Source organism: Rhinolophus sinicus, linkage group LG03 (genome assembly GCF_036562045.2).
Source record: "Rhinolophus sinicus isolate RSC01 linkage group LG03, ASM3656204v1, whole genome shotgun sequence".
Taxonomy (NCBI): Eukaryota; Metazoa; Chordata; class Mammalia; order Chiroptera; family Rhinolophidae; genus Rhinolophus; species Rhinolophus sinicus.
In genome coordinates this window covers 159,987,386-160,013,030 of record NC_133753.1, presented here as the reverse complement: position 1 = coordinate 160,013,030, position 25,645 = coordinate 159,987,386, and the positions used below count along the sequence as shown (strand labels likewise).

The 25,645-nt window shown below is 35.8% G+C and overlaps 1 protein-coding gene across 5 annotated transcripts in view; it reads left to right on the top strand.

Moving 5' to 3' along the window:
• The window catches only part of KIF2A (kinesin family member 2A), a 62,409-nt gene that overhangs the window by 14,272 nt on the left and 22,492 nt on the right, over positions 1 to 25,645 (top strand). For 2 of the 5 annotated variants that reach the window (XM_019743703.2, XM_019743682.2), the window contains exons 2-5: positions 21,011 to 21,105; positions 21,497 to 21,616; positions 23,555 to 23,609; positions 25,009 to 25,074. In XM_019743703.2, the coding sequence (XP_019599262.1) occupies positions 21,011 to 21,105; positions 21,497 to 21,616; positions 23,555 to 23,609; positions 25,009 to 25,074 (336 nt within the window). Of the gene's footprint in view, positions 1 to 8,040; positions 8,060 to 21,010; positions 21,106 to 21,496; positions 21,617 to 23,554; positions 23,610 to 25,008; positions 25,132 to 25,645 lie in introns of those variants that run through there. The other 3 variants (XM_019743693.2, XM_019743674.2, XM_074328907.1) reach the window with 2 other exon arrangements.

Sequence of the window (25,645 nt, the reverse complement as noted above, 5' to 3'; positions counted from 1 at the left end):
GGATTTGTAATTGCCTTCCTCTTCTTACCAGCAGCAGAAGACACAGATGGCATTTTGTATACATGATGACTTGCAAAAACACAAACTCCTATCCACAAAAGATTGGCAACACAGTACACCGTAGAGTATTGGTCGTTTACCTGGTGATTGCATGGCTGCCTGGGAGCTGCAGCGGCACTTCCACTGCCCAGCCTCCCGAGAGAGTAGCAGACTGCACGTCGCTAGAGCGGGAAAAGGTCACGATTTGAAGTATGGTTTCTACTGAATGTGTATCTCTTTTCCACTATCATAAAGTCAAAAAATCATAGTTCAGATCATAGTAAGTTGTGCACCATCTGTGTATATTTATTTCTGTGATATTTTTGAAGGCACAGACCTTGTCTGTTTGGTTCTCTATTGTAAACCTAACATCTAATACAGTCAGTGCCTGGCACGTAACAAGCATTCATTGAATATTGACTATGAATTGTGAGCTTATCATCATTGATGAATAGATTACCTGTGTCCTCACATCCTCAGCAATTTAGGTTTTCAGACACCTTTTTAAGAGGTTGGGAGTGGGAAGAGGGATGAGTGGGCAAAACACAAAGTTTTTAGGGCTGGGAGAATACTGAGTATGATACTGTAATTGTGGATACATGTCATTATACTTTTGTCCAAACCTGTACAATGTATAACACTAAGAATGAACCATAATGGGCTTTGAGTGGTTATGATATATGAGGTCGACAATTAAGTTCATGAACTCATCCTCGAAAAAGTGCTGCATAACCTCATTGCTGAATGTCACTATCGTCACGTTCAAAGTACTCGCCTTGGGAAGCTGTGCACTGCTGCCAGTGCCTAGTCCACCCTTCAGAGCAATTTTGGACTCTTTTCCTGGGATGGCCATCAGAGCTGTCGTCGTATTACCCTTGATGTCCTGAATGTCATCAAAATATCTTCTTTTCAATATTTCCTTTATCTTCGGGTAAAGAAAGAAGTCAATGGGGACCAGAGCAGGTGAGTAGGGAGGGTGTTCCAATACAGTTATTTGTTTCCTGGCTAAAACCTCCCTCACAGATGGTGCCGTGTGAGCTGGTGCATTGTCGTGATGCAAGAGCCATGAATTGTTGGTGAAAAGTTCAGGTCGTCTAACTTTTTCATGCAGCCTTTTCAGCACTTCCAAATAAATAGTAAACTTACTTAACGGTTTGTCCAGTTGGCACAAATTCATAATGAACAATCCCTCTGATATCAAAAAAGGTAAAACAACATCGTTGCAACAAGTTTGCGAACTTAATTGTCAGACCTCGTGTGTCATTGCAGGTTCATCAGTTACTAGTGTGCTACCCCGGTGGGGATGTCGGTGATGGGGGAGGCTGCGTATGTGTGGGGGCAGGAGCCGTGTATGTGTGGGGGCAGGAGCCATGTGGGAAATCTCTATACCTTCTGCTCAGTTTTGCTGTGTAGCGAGGCTAAAACTTTCTCTAACAAACAAAACAACAATGCCATGTCCTAGGAATTTATGCAAGAGAAATGAAAACATCTGTCAGTACAACAACATATACATAAGTGTTCATACCATTATTCCTAATAGCCAAAAGGTGATTTTACTATCCACTGACGAATAAACAAATTGTGGTCTATTCATAAAATGGAATATTACAACATAGACAAACAATGAAAAGATTAGCTTAGTGAAAGTAACCAGTGGAAAAAGGTCATGTAATATCATTCAATTATGTGAAATGTCAAGAATACGTAAATCTATAGAGAGAGACAGTAGATTAGTGATTGCTTTTGACGGTGGTGATGGGGTTGTTGGAGAAAGATGGAGTGACATCTAAAGAATACGGGTATCTTTATGAGGTGATTAAAATCTTGTAAAAGTGACAGTGGTGATGGTTGCAAATACTGAATATGCTAAAAGCCATTAAATTATATATTTTAAGTGGATGAATTGTATGTTATGTGAATTATATCTCAATAAAGTTGTTTTTTAAAAACCTTTTCTTAGGCAAAACGAGGAATTGTTATTTAAATTTTCATTATTACTAGTAAAAGTGAACATTATCCTTGTTTTCTTTTTTGTTAATTATAGTACTTTTGTCTATCTCCTCTTGCTTTTAAAAACTGTTTCCTTGGACTTGATTGTTATCTGAGTTCTCTTCCTACTTCTTGAACTTTTTTAATCCCCTTTCTAAGTTCTTGTTTCTTGTCTAACTCTTAAATGTTGGTGTTTCCCAGAGTTCCATCATTGGCCCTTTTCTATTTCCCTGTGTTCTCCCTTGTTACTGTGACCTACTAGTTTTTAATTGAGATGTAATTCACAATTAAATTGTGAAGATGTAACATAAAATTCACCCTTTTTAGGCAACAAAAGCAAAAATAAGTGGGGCTACATCAAACTACAAAGCTTCTGCACAGCAAAGGAAACCATCAACAAAGTGAAAAGGCAACCTACAAAATGGGAGAAAACATTTGCAAATCATGCATTTGATAAGGGGTTAATATCCAAAATATATAAAGAATTCCTGACTCACTGTTATTCTCTCCTACCCTTTCCCTATCATATTTTTTGGTAATTGCAACATTCATATATAGATGATCCATCCAAACCCCTACCCTCTCCGAACTTTGAACTTCTTTCTTTCCTTCCTTTCAGTGAGCTTGCCCTTGACCTTATTCACTATACCCTGACATCTCCATGCCGTATCTCCTTATTCTCAGTTTTTAAGCATCTCATTTTTCAGTCACCACTCTGTCTTTCCAGCATATTCTGTCTAGTATCCTGACTCCACTAATCTTTTGACACCACCAGTATTTGTAAGCCTATTATTATCATTTCTTATTCCCCCTTATGTCCTCACTTGCTTCCTTATAAGCCGTGCCTTATACGAGGTTGGACAGTTAAGTTCGCGAACCTGTTGCAATGACATTACTAACCTTTTTTGATGTCAGAGATTATTCATTATGAATTTGTACCTACTGGACACTTAACCAAGTTTACTATTTGGAAGTCCTGAAAAGGCTGCCTGAAAAAGTTAGACGACCTGAACTTTTCGCCAACAATTCGTGGCTCTTGCATTACAACAATGCACCAGCTCACACGGCACTGTCTGTGAGGGAGTTTTTAGCCAGTAAACAAATAACAGTATTGGAACACCCTCCCTACTCACCTGATCTGGCCCCCATTGACTTCTTTCTTTACCCGAAGATAAAGGAAATAGTGAAAGGAAGACATTTTGATGACATTCAGGACATCAAAGGGTAATATGACGACAGCTCTGATGGCCATTTTAGAAAAAGAGTTCCAAATTGCTTTGAAGGCTGGACTAGGCACTGGCGTCAGTGCATAGCTTCCCAAGGGGAGTGCTTTGAAGGTGACCATAGTGACATTCAGCAGTGAGGTATGTAACACTTTTTCTAGGATGAGTTCGCGAACTTAATTGTCCGACATCATATGTATACATTCTACTCCCTTGTCCCTCTCTTGACTGGTAAACCCCCAGATCACTCCTTTTATATGTTTTATTTTATTTCATTTTATTTTATTTGTTTTAAGGAGGGCGCAGCTCACAGTGGCTCATGTGGGGTGATCTGGCAACCTTGGTTTTACTAGCACCACGCTCTAACCAGCTGAGCTAACCAACCACCCTCCTTTATGTATTTTAAACCTCCTTGCCCTTTCTTGATTGTTTAAAATTGATTGGAAGGGGAACAGTTATGCTGACTGATCACAATTTAAATTCATGGCTACTTTCCTTGAATGAGCAGTCATGTCTCTAGCTCCTTCATTCTGTCCTAGCTGATTTTTCTCAAAATTCTTAGTGTTGATTTGCTCTCCCATGCTCTGTAGACGACCTTGCTTGCCATTTTACTACTCAGAAATAAAAGCAACCAGAAAAAAACTACAAGTCTACCACATCTACCCAATTACCAATATCTGCACCCCTAACTCTGCCTTCCTTCCTTTGCCATGCACAAACCCTTTCTGTTCCTATTTTAGGCCTTTTTCCTTCTCTTGTACACTAGATTTTTATACCCTTTTACCTGCCCAAAGTTACCACTTCATTAGTTCTCTCTTTGTGCTGCATCATCAATATTTTCTTCTTTATTGAATCGTTTCCATCAACATACTGGAATGCTATTATTTCTTCTTCCATGTAAAAGAAAACAAAACTTTGATTCCACTTTGCGTTTTAGGCATTGCTCTTAAATTTTACTTGATTTGTTAACAGCATTTGACACAGTTGTCTCATTCTCTTCCTCGAAATACCTTCTTTACTTGGGTTCTTGAACTCTACTCTCCTGATTTTTCTTTTCCTCTGGCAACTTCTTGATCTGTGCTGGTAACTCATCTCCTTGACCTCTACGTTGAAAACCAGGACTTCTACCCTCATTCACTTGATGATCACACCTACTTTCATTGCCTTAAATACTATTTATATTTAGTTTTTCCGGCCCCTTTTCATTATTGCTCCTCTCCAAATAACCATTTTAAACATGTTTTTTTCCATAATCACACCTTCCCGCAAAATTTTATGTATCCATTTTTTTTCTTTTTTTCCACCTGCTTATATCCCTCCCTCCCCTTTGGCAACCAGCAGCTTGTTCTCTATAGCTCTGTTTCTGTTTTGTTTATTCTTTTTTTTTTTAGATTCCACTTATAAGTGAAATCATAAGTATTTGTCTTTGTCTGACTTATTTTCCTTGGCATAATACCCTCTAGGTCCATCCATTTGTCTCAAATGGCAAGATTTCATTTTTTTATTGCTGAGTAATATTCTGTGTGTGTGTGTGTGTGTGTGTGTGTGTGTATGTGTGTGTGTGTGTCTATGCCATATCTTTATCCATTCATCTGTTGATGAACCCATGAAATTTTAATATCACGTATACTGTGTATTTGTTTATGTGCTATGGCCCTTTGGGGGGGTGCAGAAACCATTGTAATATCTAAACTCTGCCCTTCCAAGGTGCTGATTTTTGCCCCCTGTTGAGAATGCATGTTCTGTATGCTAACAGTTCTCAAGCTTTTATCTTCAACCTGTACTGTCCCCATTATATCAGATATATACTGTATATATGGAGATACTGATGTCTCCACTAGAAGTCTTGGCGATACCTCAAATTTAAATGTACAAAACCAAACTCATAATCTGACTTTAGCGTGTTTCTCCACAGTGAGCTTCTATGGCTCTACTTTTCTTTGTATACCTTTTGCTGTAGCCACACTGAATTTGCTGTTCCATATTTTACCCTAGCGGTAAAAGTGCTTAAAGGAGTGATCATCTATTCTCTTAATCTACATTGGCCAGGCATTGAAAGCAGAAATTTCTCTGGCTCAGAGTCACTACGCTGATAGGCTTCCACAGGTAGAGTGGGACAGAGATTGTGATGACAAACTCCTGGGGGGAAGTAGTGACATGACATTCAGTGGTGGGGATTTTGGCACAGGGCAGGGAATGCACCTTATTCATCTTTGTATTCCTATTGCCTGATCATGGCGTTTGCCATTTGAAAAAGGATGTATTAATCTGCCTGGGCTGGATAACAAAATACCGTAGACTGGGTGGCTTAAACAACAGACAGACATTTATTTCTCACAGTTCCGGAGGCTGACACGTCCAACAAAAATCAGAGTGATGGTTAATAGGGTTCCTGGTTAGCTCCTCTTCGTGTCTTGCAGACAGCTGTCTCCTCACTGTGTCCTCACATGATAGAGAGACATTATCTTCCTCTTCCCCTTATAAACCCGCAAGTCCCATCATGAGGGCCTCACTCGCATGACCTCATCTAAGCCCCCCATTTCCAAACACCATCCCATTGGTGTTTAGGACTTGAACATATGAGTTAGGGGAGGGAGGATACAATTAAGTCCATAGCAGAAAAGTTCTGGCTCAATGTTCTGAACCTGCATTGCTGTTCAAGACCACGCAACACAGTAATGCACAAAGGAATGAATTTTTGTGTAGTAGTTAAGAATGTGACTTTTAAAATTCATTTTCAGTGATGACTGGTTTAATGTACTAGTATGACCAACCTTAGCATTTTCAGTTAAGACTTCCTCTATGTCTAGCAGTGTTATTTTTCGTGTTTAAGAGTAGGTATCATTAATATTTGGCTTAGACAGGCATTTCCCATATTCTTCCTTTTCTGGTGACAAAATATTTTTTCAGAATATGTGTTTTTGAAAATCACTTATGATGTGTTTATAGCCTTTAAAGTTTCCAGGGAAGCTGTTCCGTTATCCTGGAAGACAGAAAGATAAACTGGCTAGCGTTTCAATACTAGGGATTTTTTTCTTATTAGTGTTGGCATATGCTGCTGTTTCTATAGACAGTATCAAGTTTCTCTTCTAAAGTGTTATAAAGTAAGATTCATCTCAGTAGAATATTCAGATTGCTTAGCCTCTTTATCAGTGAGGTTTTTTTTGTTTTGTTGTAAGATTCTGACGTTATCAGTCAGCTTGGTATCTTCATTACCATGTCTGCAACTTTTACTAAACATTTATTGCACCCAGTCACCTGAATTCAGGCTTTAAATTCTCTCGTGAAAGTTAGGAGGGTAGCTGTAAACCAACTGGAATAGCTGAATATTTTATAATGTTTTTGGCAGCTATTTGAGTTACGTTTAAATTTTGTTAGTAGATATATATGTACAAGTCTGCATTGCCTAGGATACTGCTTTTGAGAACTGTTGAAAAACATTCCAAAAGATCCCTATCTCTTGTTAGGATGTATTTAAGCATAAGAGAAGATGATATCTACGTGTAGCTATGAAAAGGTCACAGAATCGCACAGCTGTATTGGCTTGGAATTCCCTTTGGAATAAATAAGAATTTAAGCCAGGGAGCAATGCTCAATATATCCAGCAGGACATCTGTGAAAGGCAGTTCTCGAAATTTGGGATTAGTGTTTGCTTTGGCAGCACATATAGTAAAAAAGTTTGGGCTGTCAACAACATCATGTTTGTTTAATACCACTTGTAAAATTCTGTAGTCTAGATAGCAAATATTTTACTCCTCAAGCAATGAATAAAGATATGTTTCAGATATTCTGTCACCTGGGGGAATGTAGATATGAAGAATGGCTTTTTAATTAAAACGTGTTGAGATTTATTTAGTTACTAACCTTTAGTTAAACTTTATGAAGTTTTTTAATGCTTTTCTTAACATTTTCAGTACTTTAGTTGGAATCCTAATCATATAACTTATTATGATATTAGAAATTCAGTTTTTATGTTCTTTTTTTAGTGATTTTGAAGTTTTTAAATCCTCTCTTGTCCCAACCCCAAATATGCAGAATATCAGGAAACTACAGTGATTTAAAAATTTTTTATGGGATCATGGCCCCTTTATGACACTTTTCTTATTAACCTTGTGCAACTTCAGGATGGACATTTTCTAAATAGCTGCACAATGCGCTCTTCTAAATGATAATTCTGCCAAATTGTTAGTGTGCAGTGGTTTGATCATCACAAAAAACCCCAACAAGATTTGAAGTTTTCCTGTCGCCCCAGAGAAACTGAGCATTATTAATTTTTCAGTTCCCTTTTCGAAACAATGGACAGAGGAGGTAAGAATTTGAAAATTTGTAGTGTGTTTACAATATGAATAAAGTTTGTCTCATTTCTAAGTTGTATTCATGAAAATTCTTTGCCATATCAGACCCATTTTTCTCTTGTGTCACAATTTGAGCTTTGTTTAAAGTCTAAGAAGAGAAATGCTAGAACTTTTAAAATTTAGTTATAAACAGTAACATCTTAATGTGATAAACCAAAACAAAAAGGTCTCTATGTTTGACAAAGTTGACATTCCACCGGGATTTACTAAACAGCAGCAGCACTGTTACCCGGTCAGCTGAGGCGTTATTTATGTCCTTCTGTAATGGCTTCTTGTTCCAGCAAAGTTATTGAAGAAGATGTGACGCCTACATCGTCCTCATTAAGGATTCTTTTCATGGCTGCTTAGATTACCTAACAAAACCTGGGTATCGGAGTTTGGGAGTTTAACTTCTGCTGCATCGCCTGTAATGATCTCCAACAAATCACCAGATTATTTTGTCCTCATTTACTGGTCAGTGGCATCTAGAAACAGATTGACGTTTACTGTTGGACAGAATATAAATAATGAATTATAAACTTTGAGGTAGTTGGCAAGACAAGAAGTAATCTGTGGATATTACTGCGCTGTTAACGATGTTTTTCATTTTCCGAGTAATGCTTTTAGTAATGTCCTTTGACTGTCATAGTTAGTCTTTCAATTTTAAAGCACCATTTTGGCAATCTTCATTTTCCCAACTTTTTCCCATTGGATTATTTTCATGTTCCTGAAGGAGCATCCTTTTAGGAACTTTTTAATAAGATGAAGAAAAGTGTATGTTTTAAAAGACAGATTTAAAACAAACCATAGACAACAAAAGCTAATTAACATAACATGTTTTGCTGTGACTACTTGGAAAGATGCACTCAAATTTTTGAGTTTGCATTCTACACTGGCACTTGATTCTTATAACAAAATATACAATTGATTTATTTTACTAGAGTAGTATTTTATGCAAAACTTAAGAAAATGAGAAACCTATTTAAGACAGATTTTAATCAGTCACATGATATGAAGTCCCACAAGTTTTGAGGTGAGTTTGTTTTAAGATAATTTATCAAGATTCTCTTCTGGTAGGAACTGACTTGGAAGATACTGGTTCTTTCAGATGTCTATTTACCAACTACTTGGAGTAAGCATATATATTTTACTCACCCTCTGGAAATAACATTATTCTGCCGAGCACTTGTTCTGAGTGTGTGATTGTATAACTCAGCAATGTTTATTTCTTTGTTCTTCTGAGAATGGATATTGATCCTTGCTTTTCCTTAGTCCCCGCTTGCGAAGATGCAAAAGGAAAAAAACCAGATTTTACTACCATTTTTTAAAAAGTCAATAAAAAAGCCTTTCAAATTATGAAGTGGTATTCTGAAAATTGAGGTGGTTACTAGAAGTTTTATCAATAGATATACTGGGGTACTTTATATTTTAATTTGTTAGCATATAAACTGGATTTTTGTATTTTTATTACATGGCTATATACACACGAATGACTAATGATTACAAGTTTTTTCAGTTTATGCAAAAAAATTCAGTAGTTTTTAAAGTAATATTTATAAAGCATTAATTTTTGTCAAATTAAACTTTAAACAAAAACAGTAGATTTTAACTTCAAAAGGTTTCGAAATAGCCATTGTAAACAATCTTACAATTCAAGTTTATTTTCACTAATTATTTTAGTCGTGTTATTCATACATAATTTGGTTTTGAAAATTTTATTAAAGTCTTACTATTTTAGAAGTATGAAAAGAAAATTTCATAGAAGCAGCTCCAGAGGAACTGATAAAAATAATGTTTGCTTTTGGGGAAGACTTGTCACATACATGCTCATACCACAACTCTAGTAGGGTAATTAGAAATAGAAAAAAAACTGGAGTTTATAATCTAAGTTATGTCAAAAACTGCTTTTTTAAAAAATAGGGTTAGTGTGAAAAGAATTGATTGTTTCTTTTTCATATTTTTCCTAATGTTCTACCACTGTGTCCTTTTAATAAAACATATATTTGTTAGCATTTTAAATATTCACACTTTTAAATGCTCGTAACGATATTTTATTAAGTATTCTTTGCTGTTTTATTTTGGCTCTTCTGCATTTGCAACCAAATTATACTTTATATGCTAGACAAGGTTTATGCCAGCCTAATTGGTTGCTGGCATTTCTTAGCCTCACAGCTGCTGTGAATTCAGCTGTGAACTAGGAAACATATAATAGGATCCTGTTTTCAAAGACCAAAAGGCAGTTGTCAACATGTAAAACTTGTTTTTGACAGATGAATAAATAAATGAGATTTTATGGCAAGTTAAATAGCATTAATAGCAATCTAAAGTAACTGTCTTAATTTTAAAGATTAGAAAGTCCAGAAATATAAAATCTATATATTTGTTATTTTTGTTCACTGGTGCAAAGGTGGCTTGAATTCACGTTCTTCTGTTCAGTCATATGTGGGTTTTTTATTTTTTAAAAATAATTTATCTTAATACATACTAACAAATAATAAAAAATTGAGATCTGAACTATTTAGTTTGATTTCACCATAGCAAAATCTGGAAACTCAAATTATGTACAGATAGTTTTGTAAAATGAACTAAGTGTAAAATGCCTTTGAAATAAAGGTTATGATTTCAAAATATTTTATATGTATATGATATGATTTGGCAGAGAATATTTTTATAAATTATCCTGACATTTAAATTTGGCATGAAATTTACATTTCTCTTGGGTTGAACCATATGAAATTGCCATTTTTTTAGGTTAAAAATGGGTGAATAGAGACTGATTTTTCTTAAAATTGCAGCCATCGTAAGATGGTTCTTGTATGACAATTGTATTTAAAAGTCTATTCTCACTAAGCAGAAACCTATGAGTATCTTGTTTTTAAACAATACAGTCATCACCCACTAAGGTCATAATCTGTTCCTAAAAATCAGATGCTGTGTATGAAAATGCTGCTTGGGAGCCTATTTGCCTTTATTTTAAATGGGAAAAAATTACCATGGTAGTTATCAACCCAAACTCCCTAACCAATTTTGAAAGTGTAATTGACATTATCAATCACCTACGTACGAACAAGGTATGATTAAAAAATATGGTGAATGTTTAAATTTTAAAAAATTACAGTAACAGACACATTGCCATTAATGTCCCTCAAAATACTCCCCCTCACTTCGAACACACTTATCCCATCATTCTTGCCACTTGAAGCAGTTCTGGAAGTCCTCTTTCGTGAGTGTCTAGGTGCACTGTCGTAGCTGCCTCGATGTCCTGAATCATTTTGACTTTGGGGAAGAGATAAGTCTCATGGTTCATGGTGCCAGGTCCGGTGAATAAGGTGGATGAGGACACACTGTAATGTATTTATTTGACAGGAAATTGCCATACCAGAGGCAATGTGTGACACAGAGCGTATTCATGGTGTAGGATGAAGTAATGACACTAAAGAAAGAGGACTTCCAGAACTGCTTCAGAAAGTGGCAAGGATGATGGGATAAATGTGTTTGAAGCGAAGGGGAGTTATTTTGAGGGGGATTAATGGCAATGTGTCTTTTACTGTAATAATTTTTTAAAATTTAAACATTCACCGTATCTTTTGATCGCACCTGTGTAAGTAAAATACTATCATGTTTAACATAATGAATAAGGGTAACAAGTCAGTTTATATGCAGTAAAAATCTTTTCTCATATTATAATTGCTTTTTGTCCATCTCCAGTGTTTTCTTTCAGCATTTTCTTAACTATTTTGGGACTCATTCCATCCTAGGCAAAACAATGACTAATTAAATATGAGAAGCTGTGGAAATACATTCAGGACAAGCACGCAGTGGCAGAAAGTGGCTCACACTGAATATGATGCAAGCATTATCCTGTACTACATTTTGATAACTTGGCATACTTCTTTATTTTCTGACCATCAGTTATATTTGGATTGTAACTCAGAACTTTTTTCTTGCACACTCTTTTGTTTAAAATGTGAATTGAGTTTTGGCATATACATATATAAATCTTTTCCTATATAAACATTGGCCAAAATGTCTTGCGTTGAGAGAGAAGTTTTATGAAGTTTGGATATTAAAAACCCAGAGGTCTTCTATGGGAAATGACTGGGGAGACGTACTTCCCAAACTCTTTGCAAGTATTTTTTTTCTTTGCTCTTAACAGATGACATTTTTTACACTGTAATTTATCTTTACAAGTAGGTTGAAATAAAGCTGAAAGCTTTTATGTAGGTCTCTAGATTTTTAAGTTTCAAAAAAATCAGTTTGAAACTAGCAGTTATAATTTATGCAAGGTCTGAGAACTTGTTGCAACGATATTGCTAACCTTTTTTGATACCAGGATTATTCGGAATTTGTACCAACTGGACAGTTAACCAAGTTTACTACTTGGAAGTGCTGAAAAGGCTGCGTGAAAAAGTTAGATGACTTCAACTTTTCGCCAAGAATTCATGGCTCTTGCATCACAACAATGCACCAGCTCACACGGCACTGCCTGTGAGGGAGTTTTTAGCGAGGAAACAAATAACTGTAATGGAACACCCTCCCTACTCACCTGATCTGGCCCCCAATGACTTCTTTCTTTACCTGATAATAAAGGAAATATTGAAAGGAAGACATTTTGATGACATTCAGGACATTAAGGGTAATACAATGACAGCTCTGATGGACATTCCAGAAAAAGAGTTCCAACATTGCTGTGAAGGATGGATTAGGCGCTGGTGTCGGGAGTACTGCGAAGGTGATTAATGATATTCAGCATTGAGGTATGTAACACTTTTTCTAGGGTGAGTTCACGAACTTAAGTGTCAGACCTCATATAATAGTGTTGGTTTTATATATTAGTGTGAACTTATAGTTTTCAAATCTCCCATTTTCTAAAAATACGATGTATGACTCAAAGCTGGATTGGGGCTTCTGATCAAAATAGTACAATGAAGTTCATGTATTGGCATCTTTCTGCTTCAGATACATGAAAGAAAACCAAAAAGGCATAGCTGAGCTCAAGAACAAGATACCACTATGGAACAGAAATGGATTGGGAATACTAAGAAATGGGTAGGGCTGAGCTGGCAAGGATTGCAAATTCCTAGGATGATAGGGATTAAAAAGTCAGAATCAGGTTCACTGTTTGAAAACAGACTTGTGTGGCTCCTCTTTAAAGTCAGCAGTTGCAGCTGATTTGTTCCCTGGAGCTTGGTTTATAGGAAATTTTTCTCCGAGGGAGGCAGTCCAGTGCAATTAAGGTAAATACAGGGAGTAATACTCAGCCTCTGTGCACTGGGAAAGTCATAGCAATTATTTGTGGCTTTATCTATTCCGATTGGTCAGATGTCTCACTTTTAGAAATCATTAACAGGATACCTAGAGTCAAAGAATCAACACAGAAAATTAGAAAATAGTTTGAACAATAAAACTACATGTAAAAATTTGTAAGATGCTGCTAAAGCAGTTCTTGGAGAGAAATGTGCAGCTTTAATTGCTTATGAGGAAAAATGGATAATAATGAATGAGCTAAGCATCCATCTTAAGAATTTAGGGGGAAAACATCAAAATATGCCCAAAGTAGGTTGAAAGAAATACTAATAAGAGCAGTAATTCAGTATTTAATAACACACAATAAAAGGGCTCAACAAAACCAAGTATATTCTTGGAAAAGACAAAATTGACAAAGGTGAGATTTATCATAAAAGGTTGAAAAATTAGGAATGAAAAAGTTATTATTACAGATGCCAAAGGCATTCCTCATAATTATGAACAAACTTCATGCCCAGCATGTGAAAACTTGTGTAAATCTGGAGAAATATCAAAACAGTTGAGAATAGAAATTGCAGTAATCCCATAATTACTAAGGAAATTGCACCTTCTCACAAGTAAAACCCTAAGCCAAGATGGTTTTAACCAGTTCCTACCAAACACTCAAGGTTCACATAATTCTAAATTTACACTATTCCAGAAGAAGGTTCATATGAGAAAGAAAAACTGTTGGCCAGTATTACTCTTGATCAATGATATAAAAATCCAAAGTAGAATAATTCAATGCAATTACAATCAATATCTTAACAGGTGGGGTTTTTTATTGTTTATTTGATTTTTTGGAACTTTTCTAGCTGATTCTAAAATTTATACAAACATACAAAAGGCAAAGAATATCAAAGAAACTCTTAAAGAATAATAAGGACGGAAGCCTTATTTTACCAGATAGCAAGATTTACTGCAAAGCTATGATAATAATTAAGAAGTGTAATTTTGGTTCAATTTGACAGGTAGTGTTGTAGATAAGTAGGAGAAGGGAGGGCTTTTCAGGAAGTGTTACTGGAACAATTTGTTTTCCATTGGGGAGAAAGTGGAAATTGTGTTACCATACATGCAGATCAAAATTACAGTGGGGGGCCGGCCCGGTGGCTCAGACGGTTGAAGCTCCGTGCTCTTAACTCCGAAGGCTGCCGGTTCGATTCCCACATGGGCCAGTGGGCTCTCTACCACAAGGTTGCCAGTTCAATTCCTCGAGTCCCGCAAGGGATGGTGGGCAGCGCCCCCTGCAACTAAAATTGAACACGTCACCTTGAGCTGAGCTGCCGCTGAGCTCCCGGATGGCTCAGTTGGTTGGAGCACGTCCTCTCAACCACAAGGTTGCCGGTTCGACTCCCGCAAGGGATGGTGGGCTGTGCCCCCTGCAACTAGAAAATGGCAACTGGACCTGGAGCTGAGCTGCGCCCTCCACAACTAAGACTGAAAGAACAACAACTTGAAGCTGAACAGAACCCTCCACAACTAAGATTGAAAGGACAGCAACTTGACTTGCAGAAAAGCCCCGGAAGTGCACACTGTTCCCCAATAAAGTCCTGTTCCCCTTCCCCAATAAAATCTTAAAAAAAAAATAAATAAATAAATAAATAATGAGAGGTGTTTAATTAAAAAAAAAAAATTACAGTGGGTTACAGTCTTAAATATAAAAGGCTTTGTAAAACTTTAGTAGAAAATGTAAGACTCTCAGGAAGAGTTTAATGACATAAAAAGCCATATATAATTGACAAATATATATTTTACTACACTAAAATTAAGAGCTTCAAGTCATCAAAAGACACCATAAAGAAAGTGAAAACATAAGCCACAAACTTTGGAGAAAATATTTGGAACACATATAGCAAAAAATTAATACCAAGACTATATAGAGAATTTCTTTAGAGATGTAAGAGGAAAGACAAATACAGGAAAGGCTTGAATGGCCAACAAACACTAAAATGGGCACAACCTCATTGAGAGAAATTACAAATATTGTGGATGTGAAGTAATTGCTAGTGGGATTATAAATCATTGCAAGCACAGCTAGTATAGGAAACATGGCACTAACTAGAAGTTATTCATGTGTATTCTATATATTTCTTTTCTTAATATATATCCCAGAGAAATTCTTGCATATTTATGTCAGTACACATGTATGAGTATAAGAATGCCTATAGCGCCATTGTTACAAATAAGAAAAGCATAAATGTCCATCAACACAAAAATCGATAAAGTTTGGCATATTCATATGTGGTGAAAAGGAGTGAACTGGTTATATACAACAACATAAACGTATCTTGGAAAAATAGTGTTGCGCAAGTCTCAATGTCAATCCGTTTTATACACAGTTTAAAAATAGGCAAACTATTTAGAGTTTTGTGTGTGTTACATTTATGAGTGGTAAAACTATAAAGAAAAGCCACAGTATGATTATCTCAACAGAATAGTGATGATAGTCTCTTCTGGTGTCAGGGAAAAGGAGAGGGAGAGGGCGATTCACCTAAGAAGTGGGACATACAGGGTTTCAGGGGTAATTGTTTCTTAACCTGGCTGGCGGTGGGTACACAGGTGTTTGCTCTATTTGTTTTTTAAATGTAAAAGTATATATGATACAATTCATATTAAAGTAAATGAGGAATCAGAGAGTCAAAGAAGAATGTTGTTGAGGATGAAGTACAGGAATTTTCTCAAACCAGAGAAGTAGGGTGGTATTTAGAAAGCCATGTGGGAAGATTGTCCCAAGTTCTAGGGAAAGATATTTCCAATTCTGATTTGTCTCTGAGCTGTACTTCTATATCTGTAGTTGTCTTCTTAACACCGTGCGTGATTCCTGTTAACAACTGACACATAGGATAAAATATCTCATTGTTCTGCCACTACTGTCATTTTCCCAGTTAACCAGGCTCAAACCTGTCCTATTATACCTAATCATGAAATTAATGATTTGTTTCCTTTGAAAAATCTCATATATCTCTCCCTCTTTTTATTTTAATATTTCACCCCCGCGTTAACTGGTGCTTACTTTTTGACTTTTGAAGAAAATCAAATTATAAATTTTTATTGCGTTTAAAAATGAAGTATTTGAGTATATCTTAACTGAACCACACATAAAACAATTTGTTTAAAAAAACTTTAAAGGCATATTGGGAAAAGTTAGGCTTAAAATTTTTTTGAGAGACATCTTTTGGTAAAAATAAAAAGTCCATGCTGCATAGGCACTGCAGATACTTCTGGTAATGTAATCCACTGGCAGAGAGCAAACACGTAAGACTTCATTCATTCATTTAGCTCCAAACTTACTCATTTCTTCCTGCTGAAATTTCGTATTTATTTCTTCTTGCATGAGCAAACCTGGACCATGGTAGAGATAAGCCAACATTTTCTCAATCCTGCCTACTAAACCTAGAGCTTAGTCTTAACTAGTGGATCAGCTGCTTTTGGCTCTGCTTCTTGCGTCGGGAGGCTTTCTGGGCGTCTGCATTGGTAATGGAAGTTGTGGGTGTAGCAGTGTTGAGAAGGCCACTGATACTGTGTGTGTTAGCTCCTTGAGTTTCTTTGTCTTCATTGCTAATCTCTCTAGGCTATTTTTGGAGGTTGAGGTCCCTGTGAAGTTGTAACTTAACAGTCCTGATACAGATTTTGTCCCACTGGTTTGCCTTTTCTCACACATCTAGTTGGAATATTGTGGTAGATGCCTAACAGTATAGGTGGTGTAGGTCTTGCCTTTTGGAACAAACACCTGATTTCCCCCATTCTCATTTTTGTAATTCTGTTGGTAATTGTGTGGAAACCCCTATCTGTACTCCTTTCTCCAACAGCCTCAACCCCTGCCTCTCGATTTCCTGCTGGAAGTTATTCTTTATGGTACAAATGTTCTTGGGGGTCATTTCCTATTGCTGAAATTATATTGATGTCTTATATTAAAACACTTCACTTTCCCTAAAATCTTTGTTGCAATAATCTTGTCCCCCCCAGTGGGTGTTACTTTTGGGAGGCTGCTGGGGGTGGTGGGGTGGGGAAGGGTGGCTGCTGGGTCTCAGCCTCACTACTCATATTGTGGAGATGGTGATGCATGTGGGGGGCTTGGTGCAAACAGTGGCAGCTCCTCCTAGGTTGTGATGGTGACTAGCAGGCAGCTCAGGTCTCTCTGGGGTCCACTCTCTGTTTTTCAGGTGTACTGCTTGTATCTTCCTTTAAGAAAGTACTTCTTCAGCTCTAGAGAGTGCGTTGAGTTGACAGCCTCCAGCTGTTAATACCTTCGGGCTCCTTAGCTTTTGAGTTGAGGCCTTGTTTTTCCTGGCAAACCTCCAGCAGTGAGTGAGGACAGTTGGGTACCAGGGTATTTCCATCTTGGCCCAGTGTGGGGCTCCTTTCATCACCGTCTTTGTTCTGGACTCCTTGCTGGGTTGGCCACCACATTGTCAGTTGTGCATCAAGGTCTAGGCTTTCTCTGCTCAATCCTGCTTTTATATCTATTGGTAATTGCACGGAAACCCCAATCTGTGCTCCTTTCTTCAACAACCTCATATCCCCTCTCCTTCACAGGTTTCAGATCTGCATCATGAGCTGAAAGTTTTCCATGCCCAGTCTGGTTTCCTCCTCCTCTTCTCATTCACAATAAACCTCTTGTCCTCCTGTCTCAACATCTGCTTCCCAGAGGACCCAGCTAATACATGGCACTTCTACTGGTTATTTACCCAATTTCTGTCCAAGTCAAATTGCAGGGAAGATTCCCATTTCTTTTTTTAAGCCCCTCCATTGACTCCAGCTCATCATTTCCCTCCATGCCCAGCACCTGCCTCTCCTCTAATGTCCCACTTACCACAGTTAATGGCACCACTATTTACTCAGTTGCTTTTATATTTGCCTTTCACATGTAAGTCCTTGACCCATCTAGAACTTTTTAGGAGGAAGATGGAGTATTGTGTGAGATAGGGATCAGTCAGTAAAATGGACAATTACCATAGGCAGGCGTGAATGAGGCTGCAGAGGTAATGAGTGGTCAGATCGTGTAGGGCTTTATTATATACAAGTTTGGACAATTAAGTTCGCGAACTCATTCTAGAAAAATGCTACATACCTCATTGCTGAATATCACTGTGGTCACTTTCGAAGTACTCCCCTTGGGAAGCTGTGCACTGACACCAGCGCCTAGTCCACCCTTCAAAGCTATTTGGGATTTTTTTCTGGAATGGCCATCAGAGCTGTCGTCGTATTACCCTTGATGTCCTGAGTGTCATCAAAATGTCTTCCTTTCAATATTTGCTTTATCTTCAGGTAAAGAAAGAAGTCAATGGGGACCAGAGCAGGTGAGTAGGGAGGGTGTTCCAATACAGTTATTTGTTTCCTGGCTAAAAACTCCCTCACAGATGGTGCCATGTGAGCTGGTACATTGTCATGATGCAAGAGCCATGAATTGTTGGCAAAAAGTTCAGGTCGTCTAACTTTTTCATGCAGCCTTTTCAGCACTTCCAAATAGTAACCTTGGTTAACTGTCCAGTTGGTACAAATTCATAAAGAATAATCCCTCTGATATCAAAAAAGGTTAGCAACATTGTTGCAACAAGTTCGCTAACGTGATTGGGAGCCACTAAAAGGTTTTGAGCAAAGGAATAATATAATCTGACTTAGTTTTAATAGGAATGTTTAGACTGTTCTATGGAGAATACACAGAAGGCAGATAAGGTAAAAGCAAGGAGACTGATTGGGAGAGAATTGCAATAATCTGGGACAAGGCATTGATGGTTTGCAAAAGGTAAAGGTGATTGATAGAAATTGATAAGAAATGGCATTATCTGTGGGTAAGACTCAGGCATCATCATTTTATTTTGTTAAAGCTCCCTAAGAGTATTTTATGTACATGAGGGTTGAGAATCTATTGTACAGCTTATAAATTTTTGCAGGGGTATTTGCCATTTACGCTACATAGTCTTCTTCAGCTTAATATAGAGGAGTAGAGAAGCGTAGTGATAGTAGCAGCTTTTGTATCTGACTATGGTTTAAATCTTTTTAAATCTGTATTACTGATTAGCTGTATAACTTTGAGCTTCAGTTTCCTCATTTTAAAAATGGATATATGTACTTCCTAGATACGTTTGTTATAGTGAATGAACCAATGTAGATTAAATGACCCAGTCTCTGACATATACATACTTAGAAAGTAGTAGCCTCAGAAAGATCTGGTTTATCAGTATTGTAAAAATTGTTAAATAATGTTCAATTTCCATGAAGGTGTGGAGAAATAGGTCCTGTTGTTGATGGGAAGGGTAATGGAGGGCAATTTTGGAATGTCTATCAAAATTTCAGTTTCTTTGATTCATTAATTCTGCTTCTAGAAGTTTTATTTATGAAAACATTCATACTCAGTGCAACATCTTTTAATAACAAACAGTTGGAAACAATTTAAATTACTCTTAGTAAAGGAATAATTAAATTGTGGTACATTCCTTTTATGGAGTGCTATGCAGTTGTTAAAATTAGTATGTCAGTAGAAAGATTGCCAGTAAGTACATAGTATAGTTTTTTAAAAAACAACAACCTATTACTTGAGAGTACGCTTATATCTTCAATACTTGAATTTTTGAAACAAAATTATATTCACTTATTTCTTCAGAGTTTTATAACCCATATAGAGAAGATAGTGATTGACAGTAATTTTATACATAACTACTTACAAAATTATTAGTGTCCATATTTTCTTTAAAGATACTATATGCTTGTTAGTATAATAATGTCATTTGTTTTATGTACTGTGTATCTGCGTTTTTTATTTAAAGAGCTATAAATTGTTCTAAGGTGCTCCGAGGACTTCATTTAGGGAATACATATGAAAATTCCATGTGTTTAGCATTTTATTAGATAATATTGAAGAGGCAGATTGTAACAAATAGTTTCTATCCTTACTTGACTAATAATCAAGATGGAAACAGATGAAATAAGTAAAAAACATACATACATATGTGTGTATATACTTATATATGCATGTGACCCTTGAGTATGTACATGGGTTTCAACTGCACTGGTCCACTTATACATGGATTTTTTATCATTAAATATCTGTACTATTTTTGATCTGTGTTTGGGAGTCCGCAAATGCAGAGGCCAACTGTATGCATTTATCTGCGCCACTTTATGTAGGGGATTTGAGCATCTGGGGATTTGGTATTCTGGGGTGGGGGGGAAGGGTCTTGGACCTCATCCCTTGCAGGTACTGAGGGACAACCACATTTTTGGAGAGTCAAAAGTTGTATGCAGATTTTCGACTGGGGGTGCGTAGGGTTGGCGCCCCACACCGCCCCATTGTTCACGTATAACCTATTGATCTTCTTCTGGGAATTTTTCCCAAAGAAATAATCTAAAAAGTGAATAATGACAAATGTACAAGAATAGTATTCATTGCAGTAACCTAAGTGACCATCAGTAGGTATTAAATAAGTTGTGATAAACAATGGAATACTATATAATAATTAAAAATAATTACTTTGATCTACAGTTACAGGTACCAGATCCACAATCTATTAAGAGACGGAAAACAAGTTTAATACATTACATATAATGTCCTCACTATAGATGGTAAATACTGGAGTGATCAGAGAAGATAAAGTGTAGAATGGATTTCGATAGGCAACATGCAAAAAAAGAACATTTTAGATTAGCATTTCCCAACCTTTTTGGTCTTGAATTCCTTTCTTTAGTAATTTTAAATTAATATCATTAATTTGTATAGTATATGATAGTGATTTTTAAGTAAAAAGTGTATCAGTATAGTATTGAAAATTGCTTTATGAATTTTTGTTCTGTGTTCTACAGAGTCATTGTTGGCACATAGTAAGGAAACTTTCTGATGATTATAACTGTTTAACAGTATAAAATTTCAGGGATTTCATGCCCACTTTGTGACCATTTATCATATATGCTGAAAATAAACTTTATAATCCAATTTCTTGAGTTCCTGGTCTTGACGAGTAACAAATTGATTTATGGTGCTGTGGACAAATTTCATACCCTAATCCTGAAAGTCTGTGGAAATCCTTTGTAAGAAAAGTAGTATGATAGTCTTTTAATAGTTTATAAATTATAAAATTGTATTTGACAGTGTTTAGGCATTCCATAATTCATGCCATTTTAAAAATGTGTATTCCCACTTAGGCCGAATTCATCAAGCAATGGTAACATCTTTAAATGAAGATAATGAAAGTGTAACCGTTGAATGGATAGAAAATGGAGATACAAAAGGCAAAGAGGTATGATCACTGGGTTAAAATTTTATTTCTAGTATTGTAATCAAGTTTCGAATATAAAACAAAACAAAAGTATGTAATTTTTATATAATACATGTATTTTTTTATCGTTCTTTTAAAAACTTTCAAAAAAAAAAACAAACTTTCAAGTGATTAACAAACTTCCCTCAAAGAAAGGTAGATTTCTCCTGCATCTTACATGATTGGACATATAATCAAGACCACACAATGCAATCTTAAGAGAGATTATTTAAATATATGAGGGTTATAATTCTAGATAATCTAGTTTTCAAAGCAGTACCATTCATTAGGCTAAAATTATTTAATATTCTCTGTGTGAATTTATTTGAAAAATAAAAGCTTAATTGTCAAATGCATGTGGTTTTTAAAACAGATTGACTTGGAGAGCATCTTTTCACTTAACCCTGACCTTGTACCTGATGAAGAAATTGAACCCAGCCCAGAAACACCTCCACCTCCAACTTCCTCAGCCAAAGTAAACAAAATTGTAAAGGTTAGTGATGTAAATTCAGTGTGTGCGTGTGTTCTGGTTTGAAATTGGCAGGCTGTGGGAGTGTTTTAAGTGTTAGTTTGCTTTGTTAAAAAACAAAAACAAAAACCTTAATTCTTTCTGCCATCCACAAGCATGTCTGAGTATATATATACTTTCAAAGATTGATGTTGGGTAATTCACAATTGTGACAATCATTAAATAACATCCTAGAAATTCCTTGTCTGATTAGGATTTTTCCTAAGACTAATAGCTTCTCAGGAGATATGGGTCAAAACAATTGCTTGTCAGTGTTGAATGAATACAAATGACTGATAAAGAATGACTGTTTACTATTCATAATACCCTCTCCCATGGTCTTTTGAAATAGTAATTCAGTTAATTTTATGTTTATTAAAGAAAGATAGGAAATGACAGTGTAGTTTAACTATTTCTGTATTACCGTGTTTCCTCGAAAATAAGACCTAACCGGACAGTCAGCTCTAATGTGTCTTTTGGAGCAAAAAATAATATAAGACCCGGTCTTATTGGGTCTTATATTAATTTTTGCTCCAAAAGTCGCATTGGAGCTTATTGTCCAGCTAGGCCTTATTTTCTGGGAAACAGGGTATCTGTGAAGATAAACTTTAAAACCATGGTCTATCCTCCCTGACAGTTTATCTTTGTAAAAACAAAAGGCCTGTTATTTCTATTTAAAAGATAATTTCTCTGCATTTCTGTTGAGACTTCTCACTGTTTGTATGAAGCTTTGTATCAAAATGCAAAATACTTTTTAAACCAGACAGTCTCAGAGTTGTTGAATCTGCAGTTCACTTCAACAGGCATTTGTTGATTTACTACATTGTTGATTTTATCACCTACAAAGATAAATATGACATGACTTTAATCCTATGGAACTTTCTATCTCCCAGGGAAGACATGCATAAGCATCCAAATGTAATATGATAGAAGCCTAACTATATCAGCAAAACCTGCTTTTTAAGCCATGCATATGAACATAAAGCAGATTTTCAGTTCATATAATTTCAGCATATTGAGAGTCACTGCTTAAAGGTCATGTTACCACTTGCAAACAAGCTTTTTCATATGTAGCTTCACAACCTGAAGCATCCATAGTTTAGCCTTCTGGGTATGTCATTCGCAATCTCTGCAGTGCATTAGAATCACCTGGAGAATTGTTTAATATGCTGGTTCCTAGGCTTGCTCCCAGAGATTGTTTGATGTTATCTAAAGGAAGGCCCTAGCATCAGTACCTTTTTAGTAGTACCCATCTGATCGGAATGTGCAGTTAGAGTTGAGAACCACTGCATTATTTGGTATATTTAAGTGAATAAAATGAAGTCTTGGTAAATAAATAATAGGACCAAAAATTTGCTGTCCTAATCTCTGCAGTCTTTGAAAGTCTAATGAATCCTTTTAATATAACTGACAGCGTGCATCTCAGAGTATTTTGATGTTTCAGTGTAACACCAGGCTGTAAGTTGTCTGCAACTACTATTTTATTAATTACCCTCTGACATCCAAAGATGAAATGTCTTGTTACATGGTTTTGGTAGAAGAGTATGATGATTAAAAGCATGGTTTAGTGAAATTAACCTCTCTTTGCTTCAGTTTTCTCATTTATGAAACCGAAATAGCAGCAATAATGACCTTATAGGGTTGTTGTGAAAATTAAATGAATTAATACATATAAAGTCCTTAGAGCAGTGCCTGGCTCATTAATTCCTGAATATTTTTTTGGGTGGGGAATACTCAGATAAAATTTAGATACTGATAGCATTAATAATTCATTGGGAGGTTATTTATAATTTTTCTAATATAAAAATATAAAATTTAGTTTTATATTATTGTATGTCTGCCTACTTTTGTTTAATTAAAGGAAGCTGATTATGATATATTTATGAGGAATAAGGAGAGAAAGTAAAATTTTCTCTTTTACAGAATCGGCGGACTGTGGCTTCTATTAAGAATGACCCTCCTCCAAGAGATAACAGAGGTAAAGTAAAAATGTATCTATTAATTTTGCCTATTGCCTATTGCCTATTGCCCTGAGAAGGTAAATTAAAAGTAAATAATACCCTTGGCATTATTATTTTATGTGGCTAATTTTAAGATTGGTATTGTCCTGATTTCGTAATATAATAATGTTTGTAATAAGGGGAAAGAGGTGGTGGTAGAAGAGGGTAAACGAGGTCAAATATATGGTGATGGAAGGAGAACTGACTCTGGGTAATGAACACACAATGTGATATATAGATGATGTATTATAGAATTGTACACCTGAAATCTATGTAATCTTAATAACCATTGTCACCCCAATACATTTTAATTAAAAAATTATTTATAAAGGTATGTGATGAATGTGAAACTTCATGATCTCTGCAATTTTTGATTCATCTCATTTATCCAGTAATTTTTAGATTTAAGGAGAACCTTATGCGAAAGAAAGGAATGCAGAAGTAGTCAGTTGATTGATTTCACAAGGATAAGTATAATCATCATCACATGCTCCATATAACTTTCTGGCTAACAAGCTTCCAGAAAGGGTCATGGGTAACTTTGAAGTCAGCTAAAAAAAAAACAAAACAAATAGTTGAACAGGTATGAATTTTAGTTAATTGTAGGTTTTATTTTCAGCCAAGAGATGTAAAGCATGAGATGTAAAGCATAGTTAATTTCTTATCTACTATTCAGCAGTTCAGAATGGTCCTTTCTAATAGTGATATTTCTCTGCATGTATGTATGAGTGGTGAGGAAAGATGGGTATAAGTATCAGAGGAGAGACTGGAGGTATAGGGAAAGACCTGCACTTTAAACACTGTCCTTTGAGTCTTGTGAAAATTTATAGTTCTTTGTAGAATGTAATATTTATATTTACTTCGTATGTCTCTTTTCACTTTCATAACATCTACAGTAGGAAATTGTCTGCTAAAGATTTGCACACTTGAGGAGCAAAGAATGAGGTTTGGAATATAGGGAGGATTGAAGGACTTCTAAACTTTTACTTTCTATACTTCTGAGTTGTATAAATTTTTCAAAATGAGAATGCATTTAAAATTCATATTTTGCACACTTACATTTTTTAAATGATTATTAAAACTCAAGTCTGGCTTTTATTTATTTTTGTAATATAAGTTATTCAGATTGAGTTCTGTAATTAAAATTACTTTGGTGGCACCTAAGTCTGCACATACTACACTGAAAACCTCCTAGCTTGTCACTTTATGGAACATAATTTTTATATATCCTGTTTATGTGTGCATAAGTAGAAAACCTTGCAATTTGCTAATGCAACTTTTAAGCGTCAGTTCTTTAGAGATAACTCTGTGCCCGTTACGAGGGTCCACCTTTACTAATTTTCTGTTCTGAATTGAAAAATTTTGTTTTACTTACAGTGGTTGGTTCTGCACGTGCGCGGCCTAGTCAACTTCCTGAGCAGTCGTCTTCTGCACAACAGAATGGTAGTGTTTCAGATATATCTCCAGTTCAAGCTGCAAAAAAGGAATTTGGACCCCCTTGTATGTAAATTATGTATCGAGGATTCAGTCATTTCAGGCATACATGTATTCTCTCTTGGTCATCCTGATTAAGTCCCCAAATGGAAAACAGTGTAGTTTTATACTTGATTGCAGATTTCATTTTACCACTGTGGAGAAAATTTTTTTCTTGTTAGTTTAGTCTACTAATTGGGTTTTTAACTATGTTTTGGAGAAAATTTTTTTATAAATATAAAAATTTTAAGTGTTTTCAGTAGCACTGAATTTAAAATTCTGGCCAGATGGTAGTTTGACAGATGTTACAGAAGAAATTCTTATGTTCTTGCTTCAAAGATCTGTGATTCTAAACCAAGAGATGACATGTATCAATATGTTCGAGTCATTTTTCTTGACTCTTTATTTGTATACTGTCCTGTTCCTCGTTTTGTTAAAGCAGCTCATAAGTAAAGTTCACATAGTTGTTAGTAAAGTTCATATAGTTGTTATGGGCATGCTTTGTCACTGTGTAGTTTTTTTTATTTATTTATTTTTTGGT